Raw genomic sequence first — 22,699 nt, 5'->3', positions numbered from 1 at the left:
TTAATAAAATGGATATTTAGATTTTCATGCTCCCAATTTCTTCATCACTAAAGACACTAGGTTCAGATCCTGCCTCTGAAATATTTCTAGATATCTTGTCCGGAGATTATGGTTGTAGCATCTCCAGGCGCGGTTAGCCCTATAGTGCACAGGATCAGTGAACCCCCAGTAATGTCATTTACCTCGAGAATGGACAATAAACAATGTCTTTACCTTTTGACAATTTTTCGCTAAAATTTCTACGCAACAAGTCATGTATTTGTGTCCGTAACACGGCAAATTCTTTTGCTGAGAAAGAGAAACCGCGAGTCGGCCGCCCTCGTGCAGACCCTCAGCTGAACCCGGTGAAGGTTCGGGGGTAGGCAGAAGCTCGGGGTAAGCTATACGGGCAAAATACATGGCAGAGGATACTGAGAAACCTCGATCTCCAACCAACGGTCATGCGCAGTTCGTGCTCTCGGAAACCGCAGCAGAAGGCACAGTCCTCGCTGCGCGCTGCGAGTGAGGCCCAGCTGGTTCCTTACTTCCAGTGTTGCCCTGTGAGGTTTTAGTTTGAAGCGCATTCGTTACATATTCAATCTTCTCTGTTGAATAATTTTTGTGCCGAACTTCTTGGCATAAATGCAAAATTGGGCAGAGAAGGATGAGTAGAAATGAATGAAAGCTGGAAATAGACGCGATGAATTAAAATAAAAGAAATACATTACTAAAATAATTCGAGCATGCATTCAGACTTTTTCCTTAAAGATGGAAACACTTCGGATATGTGAAAGTAAAATAATGCCGCGATCTTAGACAAGAAAGGAAGAAGTGACAAATCCTGTCGGTGTCAGTTTCAAGTGTGTAAGTTTTCGAAGTGCTTTCATAGTTGTTGCAAAGTATAGATGCTCCGAAGGATGGACTATGTTACGTCATTTGATGCAGTGTAGGTGTTGTCGTCTGCGCAGCTAAGAAATGACCGCTAAAATGCATACAATTAATGGAAACAAATTTTCTCGTCTGTTGAAAGAAAATTAGAGATAGTGTTCTGGTCGACCAACTCCAAATTTGAAGATAGAAAAAAAGCTGTAGCGATTCAATGAAAGGGTCTCAGGTTTCTAGTATGCACATGCCATTGATTGTCATTTCCCTTTAATAATTGTAGGTAGTGTTGCCCACGGGACGAGACGGGACAAGCTTTTAAAAATTCGAGACGAGACGAGATTGACCATGTGTCATAAGACAAACGAATATTTTCGAGACGAGACAGCATTTCCACGAGACGAGACAGGCCAAAGTCTCGTCTCGTGGGCAACACTAATTGTAGGACCATTGTGTTTAGTCGTTTTATAATTGCAGGCATGGACGTCCGAAGGGGAAAGGGGCCACACCCCCCTGGAAAATTGTCAACCTAAAACTATTTATTACACACACATAATTTCATTTCAGTCGCAGTAATTTATAATAAATATTATAAAGGCGTTGCAGGGACTGAAGGAGTGTTTTTTGAGAGAACAACACTATTACAGGGAAAAATGTGCCTAGTTTGTCCCCCTGGAAAAAAAAATATCTTGCTTCCCATTCCTAATGACCCGAAATTTCTTTCATCGAGACACAATTTATTGTACTTAGTTTTAGTCCTAAAAATATTCGCACACCTCTATGAAACCTCATTCTATGAAAAAATTATGTGCCAAACTTTTAACCCCCCCCCCCCCCGATCCCTTTGTTTCGCGATGTGAAAGTGTCGGCCCCCCTATCCCTCGTTTCTATCCGGCCCTCTGGATTACTTCCTACTTTCATCCCTCAATCTCTCCTTTCACCTCACACTGGGTGCCAAGCGAGCAGATTATATTTGCGCCGGAATTACAAAAGGGGGGTTTCACATAACAATTTATATTTTTATGTCCCTGGTTCGTTTACACATATACAGCAAGTGAATATACAACTGGTTAAATGGACAGTACCGTAGTTCTTGAAATTATAACATTCTCGTAGGATATATTGGTTTATTATACGTAGTTATATATATACATATTTTACAGAGCGTTTCCATGAGTGTCTTGCATAGACCAAATTACCAATTCTCTAAATCAATATATTTTGCGTACCTATGGCATAACCATCGGCACTTCCCTTACCACCGAGTTAGCAAAACTATCTCGGTGGGCCTATCCTCAGCTTAAATGATATTCCGTTACAAATGCGTTTCCTTACGCCTTCACTCCTTCTTTTGGGCATCAATTAATCAAATACGGAAATATCCACATAATCAAAGCTTTTTCTAAAATGGGACTTGGGACAGCAACAGGGGCTGGCATAACCAGATGCTACATTGTTATATCCAGTTTAGCCACCATAAGTGGACTAAACTTGAGGAGACGTTCCTCTTTCGTCGATCAATGGGGAAACACTGTTTTTCTGCTAAAGCCCACTGGCTCTTTTTATAGTCGGGGTAAACGTCCGTGGACGTGGACCCCGTAGCGTTGGAAAATTCCACTGCCAACGGTCTTTTGTAAGACAGCTAGCTCCCCCAACCGGGGAGGTAAAAAACAGGGGAATCTAACATCCAGCAAAGCACAATCCAATAATATACACTTACATGCAATAATAACATAAAAGTACACTCATGGAAACATATTACTTAACCCTACACCTTGTAGCTGGCCAGCAATTAATTATTACAATATACCAAAACCAGTAATGGTCAATCCGACCGTTACATAGTTCCCCCCTTCAAGAGGAACAAGAAAAAACAATACACTCAAAAACAAAATCACCATATTTACAAAATCATCCTACACAATTACCCAACACACATTAAAGATATTCAACTGTTCTCAGAGTATCTGATAAATGAAATAGTCACTAGTTCATTCACTTTATCACATTGTCCACAATGTCCACAGATTCACCAAGCTTCCTCTTCCTTGTGAAGTCCGCCACTGAAGTATCCTCTCTAAACTCTGGTGCAACCTATCTTGACAGTGACGTAGTACCAGCATTGCAAACTTCCATCGTTGATACTTTCACTGTCTGCACTAAGAAAAAAGACAAACAAGGGAAAGAATTTCAATAGTTTGAAATGCAAGGGAAGGAAGTCCAACATGTCGCAATGCGAGGTTTCTTTTAGAATGGAATCATGTAAAATAAAGAGCAATTAAAACGAGCACGATGTATAAATACAAAAAAATGAACGGAATCTGATAAAGAATACGAGATGGCAACGCACCTTTGAACGGAAAGTTCGCGAGGCTTGAGCACAAAAATATAGTTCCTTAATGAAAACACGTTACAGCGTAAACAGAGCATATAAATGTGTTAAAAATATTAGATACTTAAAATCTTGTTGAAATGTAGAGTATTCGGCACGATTATTTTGTTACAAGTCAAAGTTAAAATTATATATACTGCTCAGCAAAGAAGAAAAAAAAAACTGAAAATATGCGAACTAAAATCCACCCCCACTTGTTTCTGTCGCGGTAAACGGCAGCAGGCCAGAATCTGGGGGAAGTCCTCCTCTTCCTCTGCTCTCAAATGGCACGCTGTTGCCACGATGCCTCACAGCTGTTCTCTGACAGATGAAATTCTGGCGGACCTGCCGCAAAACGCGATGTTCAGTGTGGCGCGGTCAGTGGTTGAAGAAGAATGGATAACGTTCGTGACGATTCCCGATTTAAATAATTAATGACAATAAAATCTATTGTCATGGTTGTGATTCTTACTATGCGATAGTAAATATTACCATCTAAGAAACGGATTTTATCTTCAATTTAATTAATAATTATAATTATATCCTCAGAGACAGTGGCGGCGATTGGGTATACCAGGCCAGAGGCGCTAACTTGTTTCGCCTTTACTTTTCGCAAGACCTTTTCCATTCTTCTTTGGTAAAGTTCTGAAATTCTTCTCTTGCGACTTCCAGTACTCTGCCCAAATTACGATCCACATTTTGTGATGCAATACGACCCTTTATGATACCCCAAACATACTCAATAGGCTTTAGATCGCAATGATAAGGTGGAAGACGAAGTACGGTGTGGCAGTTTTCTGCTGCACGAGTGTCGACCCGATATTGCGGGGGCTTTTGTTGGTTTTGATTAGTTGATATAACTAATATATAATACTATATATTAGTATATAGTATTAGTACTATATAATCCTAAGTCATTACAAATAATGTTGCGAAGAGTTTCACGACTACCCCGAAAATTAATTTCTTTCTTTAATTTCGAAAGCACTTCATGTTCAACCGTATAAAAATTACCAATAGTTCTTCTAATCAAACACTTGTCAAAGTCGTCTACAACAATTCTACGCTTTTCGGCAGACCTGTGCTTACCTGGTGTCGTAAATTTCCCCCCTGAATTTCCTTCCTTTCTAATTTTCTTAATGAAAGTGTCCGACATTTGAACTGCAGCCGCCGCACGCTTTGTAGTTTCATTTACCGGAAACTTGTAACATCCTTCTCTCGCTTCGTTGTCAAAAAATTTAACAACATTCGAAATCACCTCTCGGCTCTCACTATGTACGGTTTTGCCCTTCATTTCGGTATAAACAACATACACAACAGACGCACTCGAACTCAATTGACCTTTTGTCCATGTAAGTTTGGCAACATTGAAAGGGTGTCAGAAGTCGAGCAGTCCTTGCTACCCCCCCACCTCCCACCCGACCCAACCCTCGATCAGCTGTACACAAAAACGTTCCCTTCCTCCTGTGTGCTTTCTCTGCGGACTCTGAGACACAACTGTGACGGAGAGAATCTTTCATGCTTTGCGCGGAGTGATACAATGGTTTCGCATCAACCTGTAGTGCGGTCCCAGCTGACGTCACTGTCAAGATAGCTTGCACTTTAGTATAGGATGAAGTGTTCCTGACAGCATCTTCCTTGAATTTGGTTTTTCTCTGGTTCCTGGTTCGACTGTCCACCGAGTCCCTGGTTTGATTCTTCACCGAGTCCTTGGCTTAGACTCCTGACAGAGTCCTTGGTTCGACTCTCATCCGAGGCTCTGGTTTCGACTCCTGACAGTCCTTGGCTTCGACTCTCAACTCAACTGAGTCCTGGTTCGACTCTCGAACCTAAATCTGCAATGTGTCTTTCTGTTTACAACTTGGAGACACGCAAATGAATAAACAGTGTTGTGTGAATGAAGAAAATGGGGGTAAGTTATATACAAATGAAAACTAAATAAAAAAAAATAAAAAAATAAAAAGAAGATCCGCGGTCGACTATTATGACAGCTTGGATTGCTGGCTAGGCGGCCAGATGGTAGTCTTCCTAACCCTCATTAGGAGTTGTCGCGTGGCTCCCCTTGGCTGTTTTCTGTCCCTCCACCTCACAGCAAAAGCTGGTGGTTTATGGCTGGGCAACTGGCCTGGTTCACCTTCCACAATCGGACAATCCTTTCCATTCCTTGCCCTGAAAGTATCTTCTTTAATCCTTCCAGACATTAAACATGGACCTGAGTGTTCCGTTTCAAGTTCACCATTCACGCCACGCAATCTGCCAGATATAGTGTGCTCTTTCAGTCACACCTCGTCTCCAATGCGAAATTTACATGGCCTACGTTTGATCTCGTTCTCTTCATCCGGGAACACCTGTAAGGCTGGGCTCGTTTTCTTGTATTTCAGTCTCACTTCTTCTTTCTTCCCTTTGCTGGAAACAGTACAGGGAACGCAACTTCTAACGTAGCGAGCGATATCTCGTGTCATTCCAAGCCACGAATATTTCTCCTTGATTTTCGACAAAGTTTTCTGCTTTCCATTGTGTCCTGCAAATTCAGAATCGTGATGCGACGTCAATATTTGAGATTTCAAACTCAACGGGACCCATATCTTGGCTGTTCCCTTAGAATCTTGCTTGCAGTCTATCCTCCTGCACAAAACTCCCTCCTCATCCAAAAACGACTGATTGGCCAACCTAGAAACTTTCTCCTTGTACTTCCTACTCCCAGAGAAATGCTTTCCCTTCAGTTGTTTCATTATTTGAGATAACAAACTGTCTCTCATTTGCTCTGAAACAATCGATGAAGTTTCTTGTAGCCTCTCAGAAACCAGTAATTCATCATTTTCATTGTCCTCTAAAGCAAAAGGCAACAATGATAATGAATGGTTCTCCTCGTTCGTAGAAATGGAATTTCTTCGAGGAAATTTGCATTTCCTTTTTATTCCCTTCCTCCGTTTTCTCTTTACCTCTTTCGAGATTTTCAGAGAGCATAATGCACCAGCGTTTGCAGTCTTCTGAACTTCGAGTCCTTGGGAATCCACTAATTGGCCCGTATCCTCATTCGTCGACTTCCCGCTATTCTCATGTGCATGTGTGTTGCATCCATCCAGGCTCGAGGGATCTGACGAGTTATTCCTTTCCTGTACCACGTTATTTCTCTGCATAACTGTAACAGCGAATTCTCGTTTACATGCACGCTTCGAGAACGTGTAAATCACGTCGCTATCCTTGAACGACCAACCGTTCTCCTCAATGTGCAAAATTATCCCACTCTGCCTCAAAAAATCCCTTCCAACGATTATGTCACGGAAACAATTCTCAAGGATGATAAATGTATGCTTAAATTTCATGTTATTAATACAAACAGTAGCATACATCTCGCCCTTCGACGTAACGCTGCCCACGGCTAATGAAATGTTCCATTTTCTCGTCTTCATGAATTTATTTCCATCCCTCTCTAACAACTTGGCTGTCTCCAAACTTAGCGTAGAAGCTGAAGCTCCCGTATCTGCAAATAATACAAAGCGTTTGTTGTTTATCTTACATTGAATGAGAGGTTCGAGGTCTTGCTGAAAACAGCCTTCTCCATTCAAAAAACGGCCTTTGTTTCTGCGTTTTCTCCCAGCGGGCGACAGAATGTTTATTTGGGGACGCTGCTGACCTCCCTTTCCTGCGGGTTGGTTCCCTTTATTGGCCTGTTGACATTCTTGAAGTTTATGGCCCTCACAACGGCATCCCCAACAAATTAACTTTGCAGAATTTTTATTGGCCCTCGCTTGTCCAAAAGTTGCATCAAAAGAGGGTCTCTTTTGCCCTACGGTCGCGTCACCGCCAATGCCCCTTCTTGGTAAAACGGTTGTTTCAAAGCACTTGATCCTTTTTCCTAAACCTGGATTGAGAGAGCATAAGGGTAGCTGGTCACTCTCGGTTCTCCCTTCGCTTATCCTCGCGGACAAAGCCAAATGTTTTCCTCCTGTTCTTCGTGAGGTGTCCTCTTCAGTGTTGCAAACTTCAGAAAAAGATAATTCCGTCTCACCGGCGAGCGGTGAATAATAAAGCCTTTCTGAATACAACCTTCTCTGAACAATGGCTGCTTCAGATTCCAATTCCTTCAAAGTCTGAAATTGCATTCCATACAAATGCCTTCGGAAACTAGGGTGTGCATGAGATAGAATATGTTCTATTACTTCACATTCGTCTGTCTCTTTTTGCCTCATAGAAAACAGTTTTCTCATTCGACGAATAAACAATACCAAAGGTTCATTAATAATCTGAAATCGATTCGGAATCAATCTCTCAATCTCATTCTTATAATCTACAGAATAATATTCTTCTAAGAAAGCATTTTCAAAGCTCTTGAAATCTTCAAACGGGCGTGAAAATCTAAACCAATCCCCTGCAGCCTTCCTTAGCGAAAACGGAAGAATCTTGTCAAACAACGACCTCTCCGAAATGTCCATGACATCTTTATAATTCCGCAATTCCTGCAAATAATCATGCGGCGAAATCTTGTCATCGCTCCCTGTGAAGACTGGAATCGGTAAATTTGACTTATCGAGAATTTTCTGAACTTTTTTCTCCTCTTCCTTAGCACTCCGCTGTTCAGTGCGCGATAAAGCAAGATTATTTAATTCCCTAATAATTTCCTCCTGAGATTTATCGCTTATATCCTGATTACCCAATAGCTGTCCAAGCAAATCTCTATCAATTTGTACTGCCATTTTTTCTACTTTACTTTTTCCACTTCGTAATAACATTCACTTCTGTACGATCTTCGTTGTAAAAATTAAAAAATCTATCCGTCCGTCAGTCCGTCTATCTTTCAAACCTATAGACCTGACGACAATTTATACAACAAGATATATCCTGGACAATAGAGCCCCCATATGTGAAAGTGTCGGCCCCCCTATCCCTCGTTTCTATCCGGCCCTCTGGATTACTTCCTACTTTCATCCCTCAATCTCTCCTTTCACCTCACACTGGGTGCCAAGCGAGCAGATTATATTTGCGCCGGAATTACAAAAGGGGGGGTTTCACATAACAATTTATATTTTTATGTCCCTGGTTCGTTTACACATATACAGCAAGTGAATATACAACTGGTTAAATGGACAGTACCGTAGTTCTTGAAATTATAACATTCTCGTAGGATATATTGGTTTATTATACGTAGTTATATATATACATATTTTACAGAGCGTTTCCATGAGTGTCTTGCATAGACCAAATTACCAATTCTCTAAATCAATATATTTTGCGTACCTATGGCATAACCATCGGCACTTCCCTTACCACCGAGTTAGCAAAACTATCTCGGTGGGCCTATCCTCAGCTTAAATGATATTCCGTTACAAATGCGTTTCCTTATGCCTTCACTCCTTCTTTTGGGCATCAATTAATCAAATACGGAAATATCCACATAATCAAAGCTTTTTCTAAAATGGGACTTGGGACAGCAACAGGGGCTGGCATAACCAGATGCTACATTGTTATATCCAGTTTAGCCACCATAAGTGGACTAAACTTGAGGAGACGTTCCTCTTTCGTCGATCAATGGGGAAACACTGTTTTTCTGCTAAAGCCCACTGGCTCTTTTTATAGTCGGGGTAAACGTCCGTGGACGTGGACCCCGTAGCGTTGGAAAATTCCACTGCCAACGGTCTTTTGTAAGACAGCTAGCTCCCCCAACCGGGGAGGTAAAAAACAGGGGAATCTAACATCCAGCAAAGCACAATCCAATAATATACACTTACATGCAATAATAACATAAAAGTACACTCATGGAAACATATTACTTAACCCTACACCTTGTAGCTGGCCAGCAATTAATTATTACAATATACCAAAACCAGTAATGGTCAATCCGACCGTTACAGCGAAAAAAGTTTTTTGCGGAAACTGAATGTGTCATATGACTTTGGTGAACCCCCAAGAAAGTAATGCACGAGCCGCGCCTGAGCATCTCTGAATTCTCTCCTGTAATTTCATCTGTGTTCAACATTCCTTGTAAGTTAAAAAAATGCAAATCCCATGATTTCCAAAACACATGGCAAACACCTTGATTTCTTACAGCAATGTCATTGAAGTCTTATACAGGAAAAAAAAATGTATTGTACGTTCAGCGCTTGAAGTGGAATGTTTGGTCGACATGGAGTTAGCTGGGGGGAAGCTCCTATAATAATATAACATGGTGACAATGAGACAGCTGGGAAGATGCTTTGCTAAAATTTTGCTAGCTGGAGGGATACCATTCCCCCTTCACTTCGAGCACTGTGAACACTGAATATGGAAGCATAGCTCTTTATGAAAATTTTATTTCAAACTCCATAATTTGAGATTATATCTTTATAAATGCTAGGAATTTACAGAACAAAGGTCCCTTAATGACTGGTTTAAAACCAGTTTGAGGGACCCTTTTAAAACTCAGCCCCCACCACAACCTGCAGCACAGGGTCTGCAAGGCCCTTATCACAGCTACTGGAATGTCAAGTGTTACTTTACACTGTATCAATGGTGTATTTATTCTAGCTTTGATATGCTTTGAATTGCTCTTGACAATGCATAACTCATCTGAAATAAATTTCCACAAATTTCCACAAGACTTTTCTTATAACAAAAGTTATACTTAATTTCGTATTAAGGGCTACCACCGTGTATCAGGTCAAGGTTGCAAATAGGTTCAATGTTCAGATGTATCTATATTTTATAATAGAATCAAGATAAATTATGGGCTTAATGAATGTTTTGTTCTTCAGCCAGCTTTGACATTGTGTCATAGCCTTTGACAAAGCCTAAGGAGTACAGAGCAGACAGATATGGTGATGGGACTTGTGCACTAACCACACATCAATTAAAACAAGTTTGGTAGACCCTGGCTCTTAAGAAGCGTGCAAAGAAGTTTTCTTTAAAATTTAATACATCAATTTTTAATCCTTTTAGTAGCTGAAATAAACTTCATAAAAGCCACGGATATCATAGCTCTATTGAGCACATTTTTGTCCATTGCTATGATTAATCAGGTCAGATAGGTTTTGATATCTCAACCAATATATGTTATTAGACTTGTTGCAGCACCTTACAGTTGAGATCTACATAGAACAGGAAAGGAATTGCAAATATGTTAATGCAGACAATCATGTGTAACATTTGTCAACTTGAATACTTTCAGGGTGCATAGCATCTAAATTTTGGTTGATGAGCAGGCATGGAACCAGATATCCCAGTGAAAAGGACTACGGCCAACTGAAGGAACTACCTCACTTCAGGGACCAGGTGTTGCAAAATCACAAAGAAATGAGTAAGTCTATTCTATTTTTAGTTTCATGCGCAAATGAAATTAACTATTGGTACATAATATAAATGGTTGAAGGTCACAATTGGCTTGTTTAGTTTTGACCTAACTCCCAAATGAAGTAATTTTGGAAAGTAGATCTTTACATAGAAACAAAGAATATCCAATCAGTGCTGGATAGTTGTTTTAAGTGTAGACTGTCAACGAGCTGTAGACTTGATGTGGCAGGAAGTAGGAGGTCCAGAAAGGTTTGTAACATCAGAGGTTTAAGTTCCACAGGTGTCCAGAGTATCACCAAATGGGAAAAGGACTGGTTGGGATATAGACAACTCCTATGCATGCCACTGGCCCTTTGTGTGATAGGCATCTAGAAAAGCAGTGTAATAGTGGAAGATAGGAAACCCATGCTGCATGATTTTTTTAAATTTTTTTTTTGCTCTGCTGCTTAGTTTGTTTTTAATAAATGGTACCAGATAGCCTTCCTTATCACAAAATGCTAGATATGGTGAACCTGGAACTATGAAGGCCATGCCTGCATGACTAAACCCTCGAAATCAATTTATTTCCCTATATTTATGGTTTACATCTATCCTAATGGAAAGGAAAGAAAAAAATTAAGACCTTTTGTTTTGAATTTTTTATCCTGTTCATATCCTGCTGGATGAAGTTATCATTGTCAAATAACTGATGAATTGTAACAGAATTGCCTTGAAATATGGCAATAAACCCCTTGCGAGGAAATTTATCTTCAGCTTTTGACCCCATATTAACTTATCAGGAAAATGGACAAACTAGTTGGAAGAGGAAAACACACCTCTCCATCAGAGATGAGGTCGAAAGCTACGAATTGATTTAAATTATTGTGCTGTTTCGAACTTACTGGCTCCAAACTGTCACATGAAAATTCAGGATTGATCATGGGTTGTGTGAATTTATCAATCTAGAGTAGCAGATATTTAACAGATAATGTTTCCTGTACTATGTCAATAAATTAACTAAAATTTCAAAACTCATTATATTCGAATATGTAACTACAATCATGTGCTATTGCAGGAGGACAAATGTGTGCCCAAGACTTGCAGAATCTTAAACGCTGGAGTTTAGATGTTACAGATGAAGAGATCACCACGCTGACTGACAAGGGGAAGTGGGAACTGGCTCAAATTGCTAACCGGTACCAGAAGAGGTTTCCCACTGTTCTGATGAAAAACTTCAGTGAAGATCTTTTTGTGGTAAGTTTACAATGCTTGCAAAACTTAAATGATATTCAGTAACAAAATTTTTGCAGAATGATTTGATATTAGTGACCTACACACATGCTGTTGAACAAAAGATTCTTCATGAGCTTGGTGCATGGTGTTAAAACTATACATGTGAACCAGTCTGTAGGCAATTGATTGAAAATCTATTTCCAACACTCCACAAGCCACGAACATGTTCACAGTTGTTTTCTTAGACTACATAACTTTCTTTAATCAGTTTCATATTTTCTTATTTCTCTCAATTTTTCTCTTTTCAGTTACTTTCTGCTTTTTATTTCAAAATTCTTTTTCCTCTTTTAGAAAGCTTTCAGACCGAAGTGACAAGTATCGAACCCTCGTAATCATCAATGCAAAATTTCAAAACTGAAGCAACATGAAAAGCTGCACGTATCACTTGGACTGGGCCATTTTCTCAATACTGTGCAGTCTCTCCTCGATCTGTTGATCATGCATGCATGAATCAATTGTTATAAGCTTGAAGTGGCTAGTGTTGCTTGCATGGGTGTCCAGAAAGGGGGGGGGGGGGATGGCCCCCCTGGAAAATGAGTCAATCAAAAATTATGTATTTCACACATATTGTTTCATTTTAGCCACAATAATATGTGTTAATTATTGCATGAACACCATAAATTCAAATTTAAGCAATTTTTTTTAGGGAACAACACTATTTTTGGGGAAAATGTGCCTTGTTTGCCCCCCCCCCGGAAAAAAATACCTTCCTTGCCCCTCCCTGGAAAAAATCCTGCGGACGTCCATGGTTGCTTGTTGCATTTTAGGTATGAAATACCAGCGTCATTTATCGCTAGTTGCTTTGGTCTAAAAGCTCCCTTAATATTTGGTTTCCTTATTCACTTAGTTTCTAGTCTGTATTCTTTTATAGATTCTCCTCTTCTATCTTTTCTCTAATTTTTTCAGTGTCTAGGGCTTTGACATGTTATTTCTTACTTATGATTGAATAAACTTTATGTATTTGATGTAATACCAAAATGTATGTATGAGGATCATTTTAAAAAAAAGTGATTACTCAAAAATATATCCACTGTTTGTCAGGTAGCAACAATGGTGGATCCAGATAATGACCTGCCTCTAATCGTAACGTGTGGCAGCAGCACTGCTCTGAATGTTGCCTTATTGAGTAGTGCACTTTAAAACAAGGTTCTCATGAAAGGAGAATTTGTGTTAATCAAAATTCAAGTTGCATGTGAAAGAAATTATGTTAAATGTCAGAATTTGTGCAAGTTTGTGGTGATGAGGCACTTCCATATCCAAAAGTGGTTCGGTGGTACACCATACTGATTCACACAGACTGAAAGTTCAAGCTCCCAGCAACATTGAGGTAATGCTGCTTGTGACTAGGTTGTTCTCCTTTGTCACACAGTGCCAAAGGGAGTTAACATAAACAGTGAGTATTACAGTAACTTTCTGGAGACTCACCTTCGTCCAACTGTTTGTTGAAACTGATCAAAACTTCTGGCAAGAAATCAGATTTTGCTGCACTAAAACTCAAGGTGCAATGTTGCAAATTCAATGGGGGATATCCTTGAACAGTAGGATTGGAAAAGTCCAGACATGAATTCTTGCGACTGACGTGTTTCAGAAGCTAAAAGGTTGTCAATGGGGATGTCGCTTCAAGACTCCATTGATGACATAATGTAAGTTTTTAGACCAGTCAGTCAGTGATGTATGAAAAAAGGATTCCACTGACTGAGAAAATTGCCAGAAATTTGGCAACATGTGCTATACTCTACCAGAGACTATTACGAAGGAATACAGTAACGGTTCTCCACAATAATATAAGCAGACAGTTATGAGCATGTATTATTTTTTTTTTAACTGTCCTCTTATGTGCGTTGTTTGGGGGGTCTGTGGAGAGAATAAGTATGAGGGCAAATTGAAAAGTCTTTCCCAAATTTCTTTCAGCTGAAATAATAAACATGCAGGGGAATCAAAATATAGGAATTGTTCTATGTACCTTGCACTATTTTTCCACATAGTGACCAGAGCAGTTCAGCCATTTTGTCTCATCGCACCACTAGTTTGGAGATGCCACTGTTGTAGAATTGAGCCGGTTGATCGTGGAATCACCGCTGGACAGCGGTCTTCGCATCATCATTGCAAGGGAACCTCTGTCCTGCCAGGAACTTCTTCAGTGGACCAAACACATGGGAATCACTGGGGGTGAGGTCTGGACTATACAGCTGCATTTCCCTATGGATCTCAAAGTGCGTTCGTCCCTTGCTCCATAGAAAATGAATAACAATTCGCTGCTCATACAACATGGGCATGTTGAGTACTACAGCCATCTATGCAAACTGACAGCAGTGTCGTGCCGTGGAGCAGCCGAGGGTTAACTCTGGGCCTTTCCAAGAAAAACCTACTGCACTCAATGCATATCTCGGTTTCTCAATCACACTTAATATTTCGGCTGAAAAAAAAAAATGGGGCAAATACTTTTTGATTTGCCCTTGTACATTTCAAGTTCATAAATTTTAGGCACTTTTTCTCAATCTAGTAATGAACAACTTTTTAATTTTTCAGTTCAGACATACAAATGAGGAAAGGACAAGCAGCAGTGCATATGCATTTGCAAAAGGATTATTTCAAGACGCTCCATTTGTTATTCCTCCTGGAAATGTCAGGGATCTGGTTATAAAGGTATAGAATATTCTATTTAATTGAAACGCACAAGCCACAAATTTATTGTGTAATAATGAATGCTAACTAAAGACAAAAATGCATTAGGTGAAGAAATAGTGCACTTTACTATTTGCATTTTCTATTTCTTGCCTCTTTAAATAGATCACAATGAGAATGATCAGATGAGAAATAAATGAACTTGAGAATGCTCATCTTTAGTAGTGAAATTTCAAAATACATATCCTGAGTGCAAACTGGAATGTTAGTAGCTCATAAGTGTTCAGATTTTTAGACACATAAGCATGAAATGTACTGGCTGTGTGTGAATAGCTTCTTGGCATAACTAGTAGACGAAGGCACGGAAATTAACTTTAATAGACTGAAACTAGTTAGGATCTATTAATTTCATAAAAACTAGTTTTGTGGGTAAGTGTACTTCATTTCTGTATATCAATTTGCTACTGCATCTTTTTCCTGAAACATGGGTAGCTGTAATCTTAGAAAATCTTCAATAGGTATAAAAACAGTATGCAAAAGTTGCATTTGACACTATGCATCAGCAGATAAGACTATATGAAATACAAAATGTAGTAAAAATACAAAGTTTGCCATAAAGAAACTTTACTATAAGAAGCATCTTAAATTTCATATTAAATGTAACTGAACTCTTAGAAAATTTCATAGTGTAAGAATTTGAATTGTTGGTGGGTATACTTAGCATTGTTCAGGAAGGCTGGATAAAGGGAATGCTTATTCCCCAGCTAGGAAAAAAATTAAAAATGTATGTAAAAATCCAATCTGTTTGTTCTCTGCTATACTGTTAAACTATATAAGCATCCTTCCACATATTACTAAAGAAAACATTCCACACTTAACAATTTCCACTTCAAACATTGCATTACAACTATTTAATCCTAAATATTTTGTTCTTATCGCAATAAAAATAGCATTAAACTAAATGTCAGTATTAAAGTTTCTGACAAATGCATATTAATCATGTAAAAAAAAAAATAACCTAAGTGAATATTAATGCTTTGACCATGAAAAGTATAGTTTGATTTATTTATCCAGTCTAAAAACAAAATCAGCACTTAATTTGTGCAATGTCTTGAATTGTTAATATCAATGCGACTGAATTGCTAACAAAGCACCATACTGTAAGAAGTATTGTGTGTGTAAATTTTTAAAGAAATGGTAGAGGAATGAAAATTGATTCTAGAATACAAATTACAATACATAACTTCAATGACTGAAGAATTATCACAATTTTGTATGTACTTTAAATGTTTTTATCTGTCCATGAATTAATATCGACACTAAGAGGAATAATTAATTGTGCTCGTAAAATTAAGACTATTATAATGTAAACTATCTTTCTAGTCTCACAACAACTGCACAAAGTGGATAGAGGGCATTGAACAGAATCCAGAAGCTTTTAGTGAAGCAAAGAAATTCGAGGAAGGAGAAATTATGCAATCGTTAATCAGAAATGTGACCAAAAGACTTGGATTCGATGAGAATTTAAAATACAGTGAGTAAATTTTATATTTTTTAGGGTAGTCATGTCTTATTGTTGTAACAATCACACTGAAAACAATGTAGAAGTGTTCAGGGCTCTAAATATAGTGCTTGAAATTGGCTAGATTTTAGATATACCGGGTGATCAGTTTGAGATGTCAGAAAAGTAAAGTGTTGTGTACACTAGATTAATGTACATATCTCTGAGCAGTTTGTTGTAATATATGCAGAAAGGATGTAAGTTTTGAGCGATTGCAGGTTTACAGACTTCAGCCATATGGCTGTACTATAGAGCGACCACAAGGAAAAAAAACCTTGGACGAAAAGTCCCTGTGCAGCTTTCCCTTCCTCTGTTCCACTCTGGCCATAAGAAAGCATGGTCCACTCTCCCCTCCCATCCTCAAATTTGTTAAGGTAGACAATTTTAAATACTTGCATTCATTGGTAACTGTAAAAACAATGTTTCGAGGGAAGCAATGGTCAAATGAGGGTGATATGCTAAAGACAGGCTTTTATCATTTTGACCCCCACACCACCCCATATCCACTAAGGAATAATAATAATAGAGTAAGTTCTGTTCCTAAGCTAAATAGTTAGATTAACTACCTAAATAGTACATTCTAAGACAGTCCCTCATGATAAAAACAATCAAAGATCCCATGAAACCAGTGTCTTCTGTAGGAGACTTATAGATAAAAAGTAAAATGAAGTGATGGAAGATATGTAACTAATAGTAATAACTGATCTTATACCCAATTGTCTTCTAGTTATGACACCTTTCTATCACTATTTTTATTAATTTACGGTTTTTCTTGGGTTCTGCTTTATTCTTAATCTTGGAGGGAAATATCTCAATCTGTTCCAGGAAGGCATTTTAAGTCTTTTTCTTTCCAGTTAAAATCCTTGCTATGTTCGACATGTGCAGATATAACAAGGCATGGGATAGCACTGCCCTCTCACCTTGGTGTGCAGTATTTAGTAAGGAAGAACTAAAGGTAAGTAGTCTTAGAGTATCAATGTGAATCTTCAGATTATTTTTAGTTTCCTGCCTGAATCGCAGGTCTCAATTTTCTGGTTACAAGATTGAGTTACAAAAATCATGAAAAATTTGCATATTAACTTGATTCTTTTAAATGCAGCAGGATGGACTGTTTGATATTTTCAGATTTGACAATGTGCACTTTAAACTCCTTTGGCTAATCAGTTTGGTATTTCATTAGCTTCATGACCATAGTGTCATGAGAAAATAATCACACAACAATTTGAATTTGAATCTAGGACATTTAGCTTTGTATTAATCAATTGGTATTTCTCCCACTCTTGAACAATGAAGTGGCATCAACAGATTTTCAAAGCATTATGCTGACCAAAAAGTTATGCCTTATAAGTTACAATTCACTGTGAAAATAAATTCGGATCTTATAAATGTTATTAATAATGGTGTGGTCCTGAAAATGGTAGGAATCTGAGGCGAGGTGTCCGGTTATCGGGAGATGCGACGATGACCAAGCTAAATAATAAAAATATTGCATTTTATATATTTTAGAGAAGCAGTAAAAATAAGTCAGAATACTCTCATATTTGTGCGAAATAAGCAAAGCGACAGCATGAAACAGCTCGAAATATGAAAGAGATTCGCTAATCTTAGCACATCGAAATGAGGCCTCAGTACTACCTCTCGCACCGAACCCTCGGTCCAGCTCATCGCAGAATGGTGCCAATCTCTCTGGTCTCTGCCGGTGCAGAGAACAGCCGAACGTTTCCGAACAGGCAGACAGGTCCAACAACCTGTACTTTCACCCACTCTTGAAGGTCTGGGTCATAACAGGCCCATCCCCATGTTTACAGCCACGGCAGGGTTTGTCTGGAGTCAAGATTCTTCAGTGTGTCCAGTGGCGTGTTCAAGGAGGAGTGGTGAGGATCATAATTCTGCTTAAGCTCAATATTATTTGAAAAAAAAAAAAAAAAAAGTCAGGAAAAGATGGCAAAATGAGGACTTCAGGAATGACTACTAAAAAGTACACATAACCCCCGCTCCCCCCCTCTTCGAAAATCCTAGGCACTCCACTCGAATGTCTGCTATTTCCACTTGTTAAGAGGAAAAGCACACATTGAACGATATGAATCTGCTTTTCATTATGAAAACAACAATTGGAGGCGAACCATAAAAGTTCTTCTTACCTTTAAACGCGACAATTGAGGTGTTTGCATTTCAGTTTCCATCATATTTAATAATTTTCGTCGTATGGGATAGTCTTAAGGTCTGTGGTATGAGCTTTTGCATTGAATTGGCAGTGACCTTGGCATTTATCGCAGATAAATATTGTGCCCCCCACCCCTCTCTCTCCGTTGAAAGATCGACCCTGATGTTTGGCAAATCTTGCGATGAGTACGTAAAAATGTCATGCTTCGCCACTGGTAGGAATGTTTTGCGTAGACTAATTTTGGCATCTTTGAACTATTGAATCTCATTGTGGTGACAATCTATTTTGGCACATGAATATAAAAGTGGTTTCAAATCCTTTCAAACTACATTTTTTGTGTACAGGTGATGGAATACATGGAGGATATAATCAATTACTATGAATCTGGATATGGACATAATGTGAACTTGGAGCTTGGATGTTCTCCAATAAAAGACTTCATTCAACACTTCCGGTAAGTGAGACTGTGAATTACAACGAAGTACAGGGCAAGGCAGTGAACTGAGAAAAATTTTAATGTATTAATACAAAATATAGATTTTTGTAACCGGTTTCAGATAGAGGTTGAAAATAACATTTACTTTCCTGAAATCTTGTTCAGCTCTGTAAACATACTGTCTCAGGAATTTGGAGAAAGAGCAACAGTTTTTTAATTCAAAGATATTTTGCAATTATATTTTATTTTCTGTTGTCATAATCCGAAAAGAATGAAGAAAATTATTATTAAAACTTTATTGAATGTTCTTTTGTCTTGTTATTAGTTACAATGGTGATTTATAGTTAAATGGTATGATACTCATTAGTCAATTTATTTTACTTATATTGCAACAAAACTGCCTCTTACTGGGAACAGATGCAAAAGGCTATGCATAATTGTAGAGGAGAAGAAAGAGTGGGCACAGCAAAGCAGTGTACACCGCTGCAAATGTTGGTGCCTGTACTCCTGTCTCTCCCTCTCTCTAGTAACTTCTTGCACGGACTTTTTTTAGTTTTCTTGCTCCAGAAATTCCTGGGACAGTGTTAAGTTTGTAGGTGCACTTTGGTTGAAATACTATTGATGATCCACCCCTAGAAAAAGTGTCAAATTTTCTCTAGTAAAAAGCTTCTTAAACTTTACAGAATAAAATTACGGATTCAATTTTCATTAATGTAATTTTTAGTAAATACAGCAAAATTCCAAACAAATTCAAATTTCGGGTTCAAAAGCTGTAAATAAAATAACATTTTGGTTTTAAAATTGTGAATTAAACCCCTAATTTGATTTAAAAACTAAATTTATTACACAAAATAAACATATCCCTTCTAATAGAAGATTATGTAGTTAAGTCTTAAGTTTATTCCTGTATAAAGGGGTCTATTTTCTCTACTCAAATATTTACAGCAGAATTAATCAAATTTTCCATGAACTGCATAACTCCCAGTATAATTCAAACTTCAGAAAGTGTTGTCTGGAAGTAAACCCTAAATTTCATGTTTGAGTCTATTTCACATTTTGCAGTTCATTTTGGATCATTTTGTAACCAAACAAGGTAGGAAAACTAATCTCACTTTGCAGAAATATGAAAAAATGAACATTAATTACACTTTTCTTGTCAACAAAACTAAATATGCATGCATCTAACAATAGGATATTTGGTGGTAATTTGGGTAGAATAGTCTCCTTTTTTTATTACTTTCAAAGAGTGTAGTCTCAATTTGTTTGCTTCACCCTAGGAACAAGGAAGAGAACGCTCCAAACGGATTCTTCTACTTCTCACACTCGACAACGCTTCGCACGCTGCTGTCCCGCTTAGAATTTGCCAAAGACAACATAAGACTCCTCCACAACAATTACGAAGCATTGAGGGACCGGAAATGGAGGACTTCTTTTATCGGCCCATTTTCCACAAATTTAGCCCTTGTGTACTTTAAATGTCCAAAGAGTGAATCTAAAGTGATGTTTTTCTTCCAAGAACATCTTGTGAATTACGATGGCTGCTCGAAGGGTATATGCACGTTTTCGCATCTTGAAGAGAAATTTAGTGATGCTGTTAATAATTGTGACCTTGCTAAATATTGTACAAGTACAACTAAAGTTAGTCCACCATATCACATCATATCTCATTCTATTACAGCAGTTGCAATTACGGTAACTCTTCATTACTTTGGTACAAGGTATGAGAGCCTATACTCAAAAATAACACAACTGTATCACGGTCAGAAATGACATTCAACATAATGGTATTAATAAAATAAAATCTCAAGTCATGCAAAATGTAAGCAAAGTCCAGTGTTCAAAGTCAATATAACTGCATTTAACGTTAGTCCAAAATAAATTCAAAATGAATTTTCAATAATATAAATCTTAATGTTATAGTAATTATTAATGTATGAGTATGGCAATTGGCTATGTTGTCCCTCCAATAGTAGAGCAATTATATATAATATACAAATTTAAACAAAATTTTGATTTCAATGTTGTGAAGGCTATATATATTGGCATGATTTTTTAAATACTTCTTACTCTCAATTATCTGAATTGCCAATCCAGATTTTCATTTATAAAATGTACTGGAGGTGTTAGCTTCAATACCATATTGTTCTATCTTGTACAGGGATACCTAATATTTAAATGTTTTTATTATATTTAAAAATTATAGAATCAAATTGTACATATAATTCAGTATTATTTAATTATTTCTAAAGATTGTATTAATGGTGTACATGTGATTGTTGATTATAAATTATGCTTAAAAGATCCGATAATTCAGATGGGATTTTTTACACATTAGTGTACTTTTATTATATGTTAATATTTTACAAACATATAGTGGTTATTTTTATTGTTAATTGTGAATAATTAAAACTTGGTTCACTCACTAAAATAAACAATTTTGAAGCAATATCAGTGTACTTACTAGTTTTGATAAGTTAACCTAAGAATTGATGAATTTCGAACGAAGTGTTCTTGTCTGGAAATTTTAATGAAGCAAATTTTTGTAAGAACATGCTGTTCAAATCATACCTTGCACATTTCCTTAAAATTTCAACAAGGACAGTACATAAAGTTAAAAAAAAATGTATGTTTGAATACTGAACAAATGCTTTACTTTCTCACTAGGACATGAATCATCTTGAACTTATACCTATCTGCACACCAGTCTTGTCATGGTCTAGTCTCATTTAAAAGCTTTTCCAGTTTTTAAAATTAACAAATTTAAACAAAATTTTGATTTCAATGTTGTGAAGGCTAGTGTACGGAAGAGGGATAAGACAGGAATGGTATGCCACGGGAAAGTTTACATAACTTTTCCCAAAAATGTACTGCCTGACATTAAAATTGAAACCCCCCCCCCCGGCAGTACAATCAGCCCCCTTGACATTAGGTAATACTATTTTGTGTAATTTGTTTGCAGTGAAAAGTTAAAATGTAGACAGCGGAAATTATTTTGCTCACAACTTGGATGAATGATGAATTCAGGTAGCATGAACAGCAGCTATTACATTCGTTCATCTTATTTATAGGGAGAAGTCTTAAGTAGTGGCAAGTATTTAGGAGATTCTCTTCTAGACTTCAGAAAGTTTCTTCACAGGGAAGCTTCTTTATCTGTGCCTTTGGGGTTCAAGGGGTGATTCTTCCCCTAAGTACACCAAATTGTCAACCTCACCCTGGACTGCTTTTTGCAGACTGAGGCTTTGGTTACTGGCCCTATTCTGTATGTTGTCCTTGTGTGTGCAGAGTGCCACTTTACAGCCTCAGGTTTTAGCTGGTCAGAATATTATAAGATTTTAGTTATGCAACACTATAGTTTTGTTATGGTATGGGACTGAACTCCGCATAACATGACTGGTGCAAAATAGCCTAAGTGCTGATGAACCCAAAATTTCAAATTCAATCAAATTTTCTGTACTTTAGTTGCGCCTGTAGCTACCTCCCATTTATACAGAAATCTGAGACTTTGATGTCATTATGCAAATTCCCTTCGCATCTGCATCAAAGGTTAACGGCTCCCAAGTTTTGGGAACGAAGGGAGTTTTATTGTTTTGGCCAGAGAGTGGAATGTACAGTAGGCAATATGATCGAATATTGTCCATTTTTTCTTGTGTAATATACGTAAATATCTGTATCATCAAACGTAGTGTGTAGTAAGATGATTTCAGTAGCAGCCAATTAACACCTCAAGTGATATTTTAGATATATATATAGAAAAATTTAGTATTTGTGATATTTCTAAACTTTATGTAACTTAATGACTCCCTCTCCCCCACACACATAATTTACCTTTATTTAACATGGTTAAAAACTTTTGAAAAATGGACTTTATTTACAAAGCCCCTCCTGATAACCTGTGATCCCCCCCTGGAGATCAATTCTGGTTACGGGCCTGTCGTGAATGTCACCAATTAGCTTAGAGACTCCGAAAACTATGGATTAGACAAATCTAGGTCATTTGTGGCATTTTATTTTTCACCCCCTCTCACCCCCATGCCAATAGGTGATGTACTTGGAGTTGAATGGCATTGGAAGCAACTCCGTAAACTATGGATTCCACACTAATATCTGGCATTTTCGAAAGTCATATCAGCCTGAATGTTAGAC

General features: G+C 37.8%; 1 protein-coding gene across 1 annotated transcript in view; it reads left to right on the top strand.

The window, feature by feature from the left end:
• Positions 1 to 20,983, top strand: part of LOC145990510 (uncharacterized) — a 117,085-nt gene extending 96,102 nt beyond the window's left edge. Inside the window, exons 12-18 of the mRNA XM_083126206.1 lie at positions 10,377 to 10,505; positions 11,553 to 11,731; positions 14,300 to 14,416; positions 15,779 to 15,929; positions 16,811 to 16,911; positions 18,465 to 18,574; positions 19,834 to 20,983. Of these exons, the coding sequence (XP_082982332.1) occupies positions 10,377 to 10,505; positions 11,553 to 11,731; positions 14,300 to 14,416; positions 15,779 to 15,929; positions 16,811 to 16,911; positions 18,465 to 18,574; positions 19,834 to 20,326 (1,280 nt within the window). The 3' untranslated portion in view covers positions 20,327 to 20,983. The remainder of the gene's footprint in view (positions 1 to 10,376; positions 10,506 to 11,552; positions 11,732 to 14,299; positions 14,417 to 15,778; positions 15,930 to 16,810; positions 16,912 to 18,464; positions 18,575 to 19,833) is intronic.
• The last annotated feature ends 1,716 nt before the right edge of the window (positions 20,984 to 22,699 follow it).

The sequence above is a fragment of the Lepisma saccharinum genome, chromosome 7 (assembly GCF_977018435.1).
Source record: "Lepisma saccharinum chromosome 7, izLepSacc3.1, whole genome shotgun sequence".
Classification (NCBI taxonomy): domain Eukaryota; kingdom Metazoa; phylum Arthropoda; class Insecta; order Zygentoma; family Lepismatidae; genus Lepisma; species Lepisma saccharinum.
The sequence above is the reverse complement of the archived record's forward strand: the minus strand, read 5'-3'. Positions and strand labels throughout refer to the sequence as shown.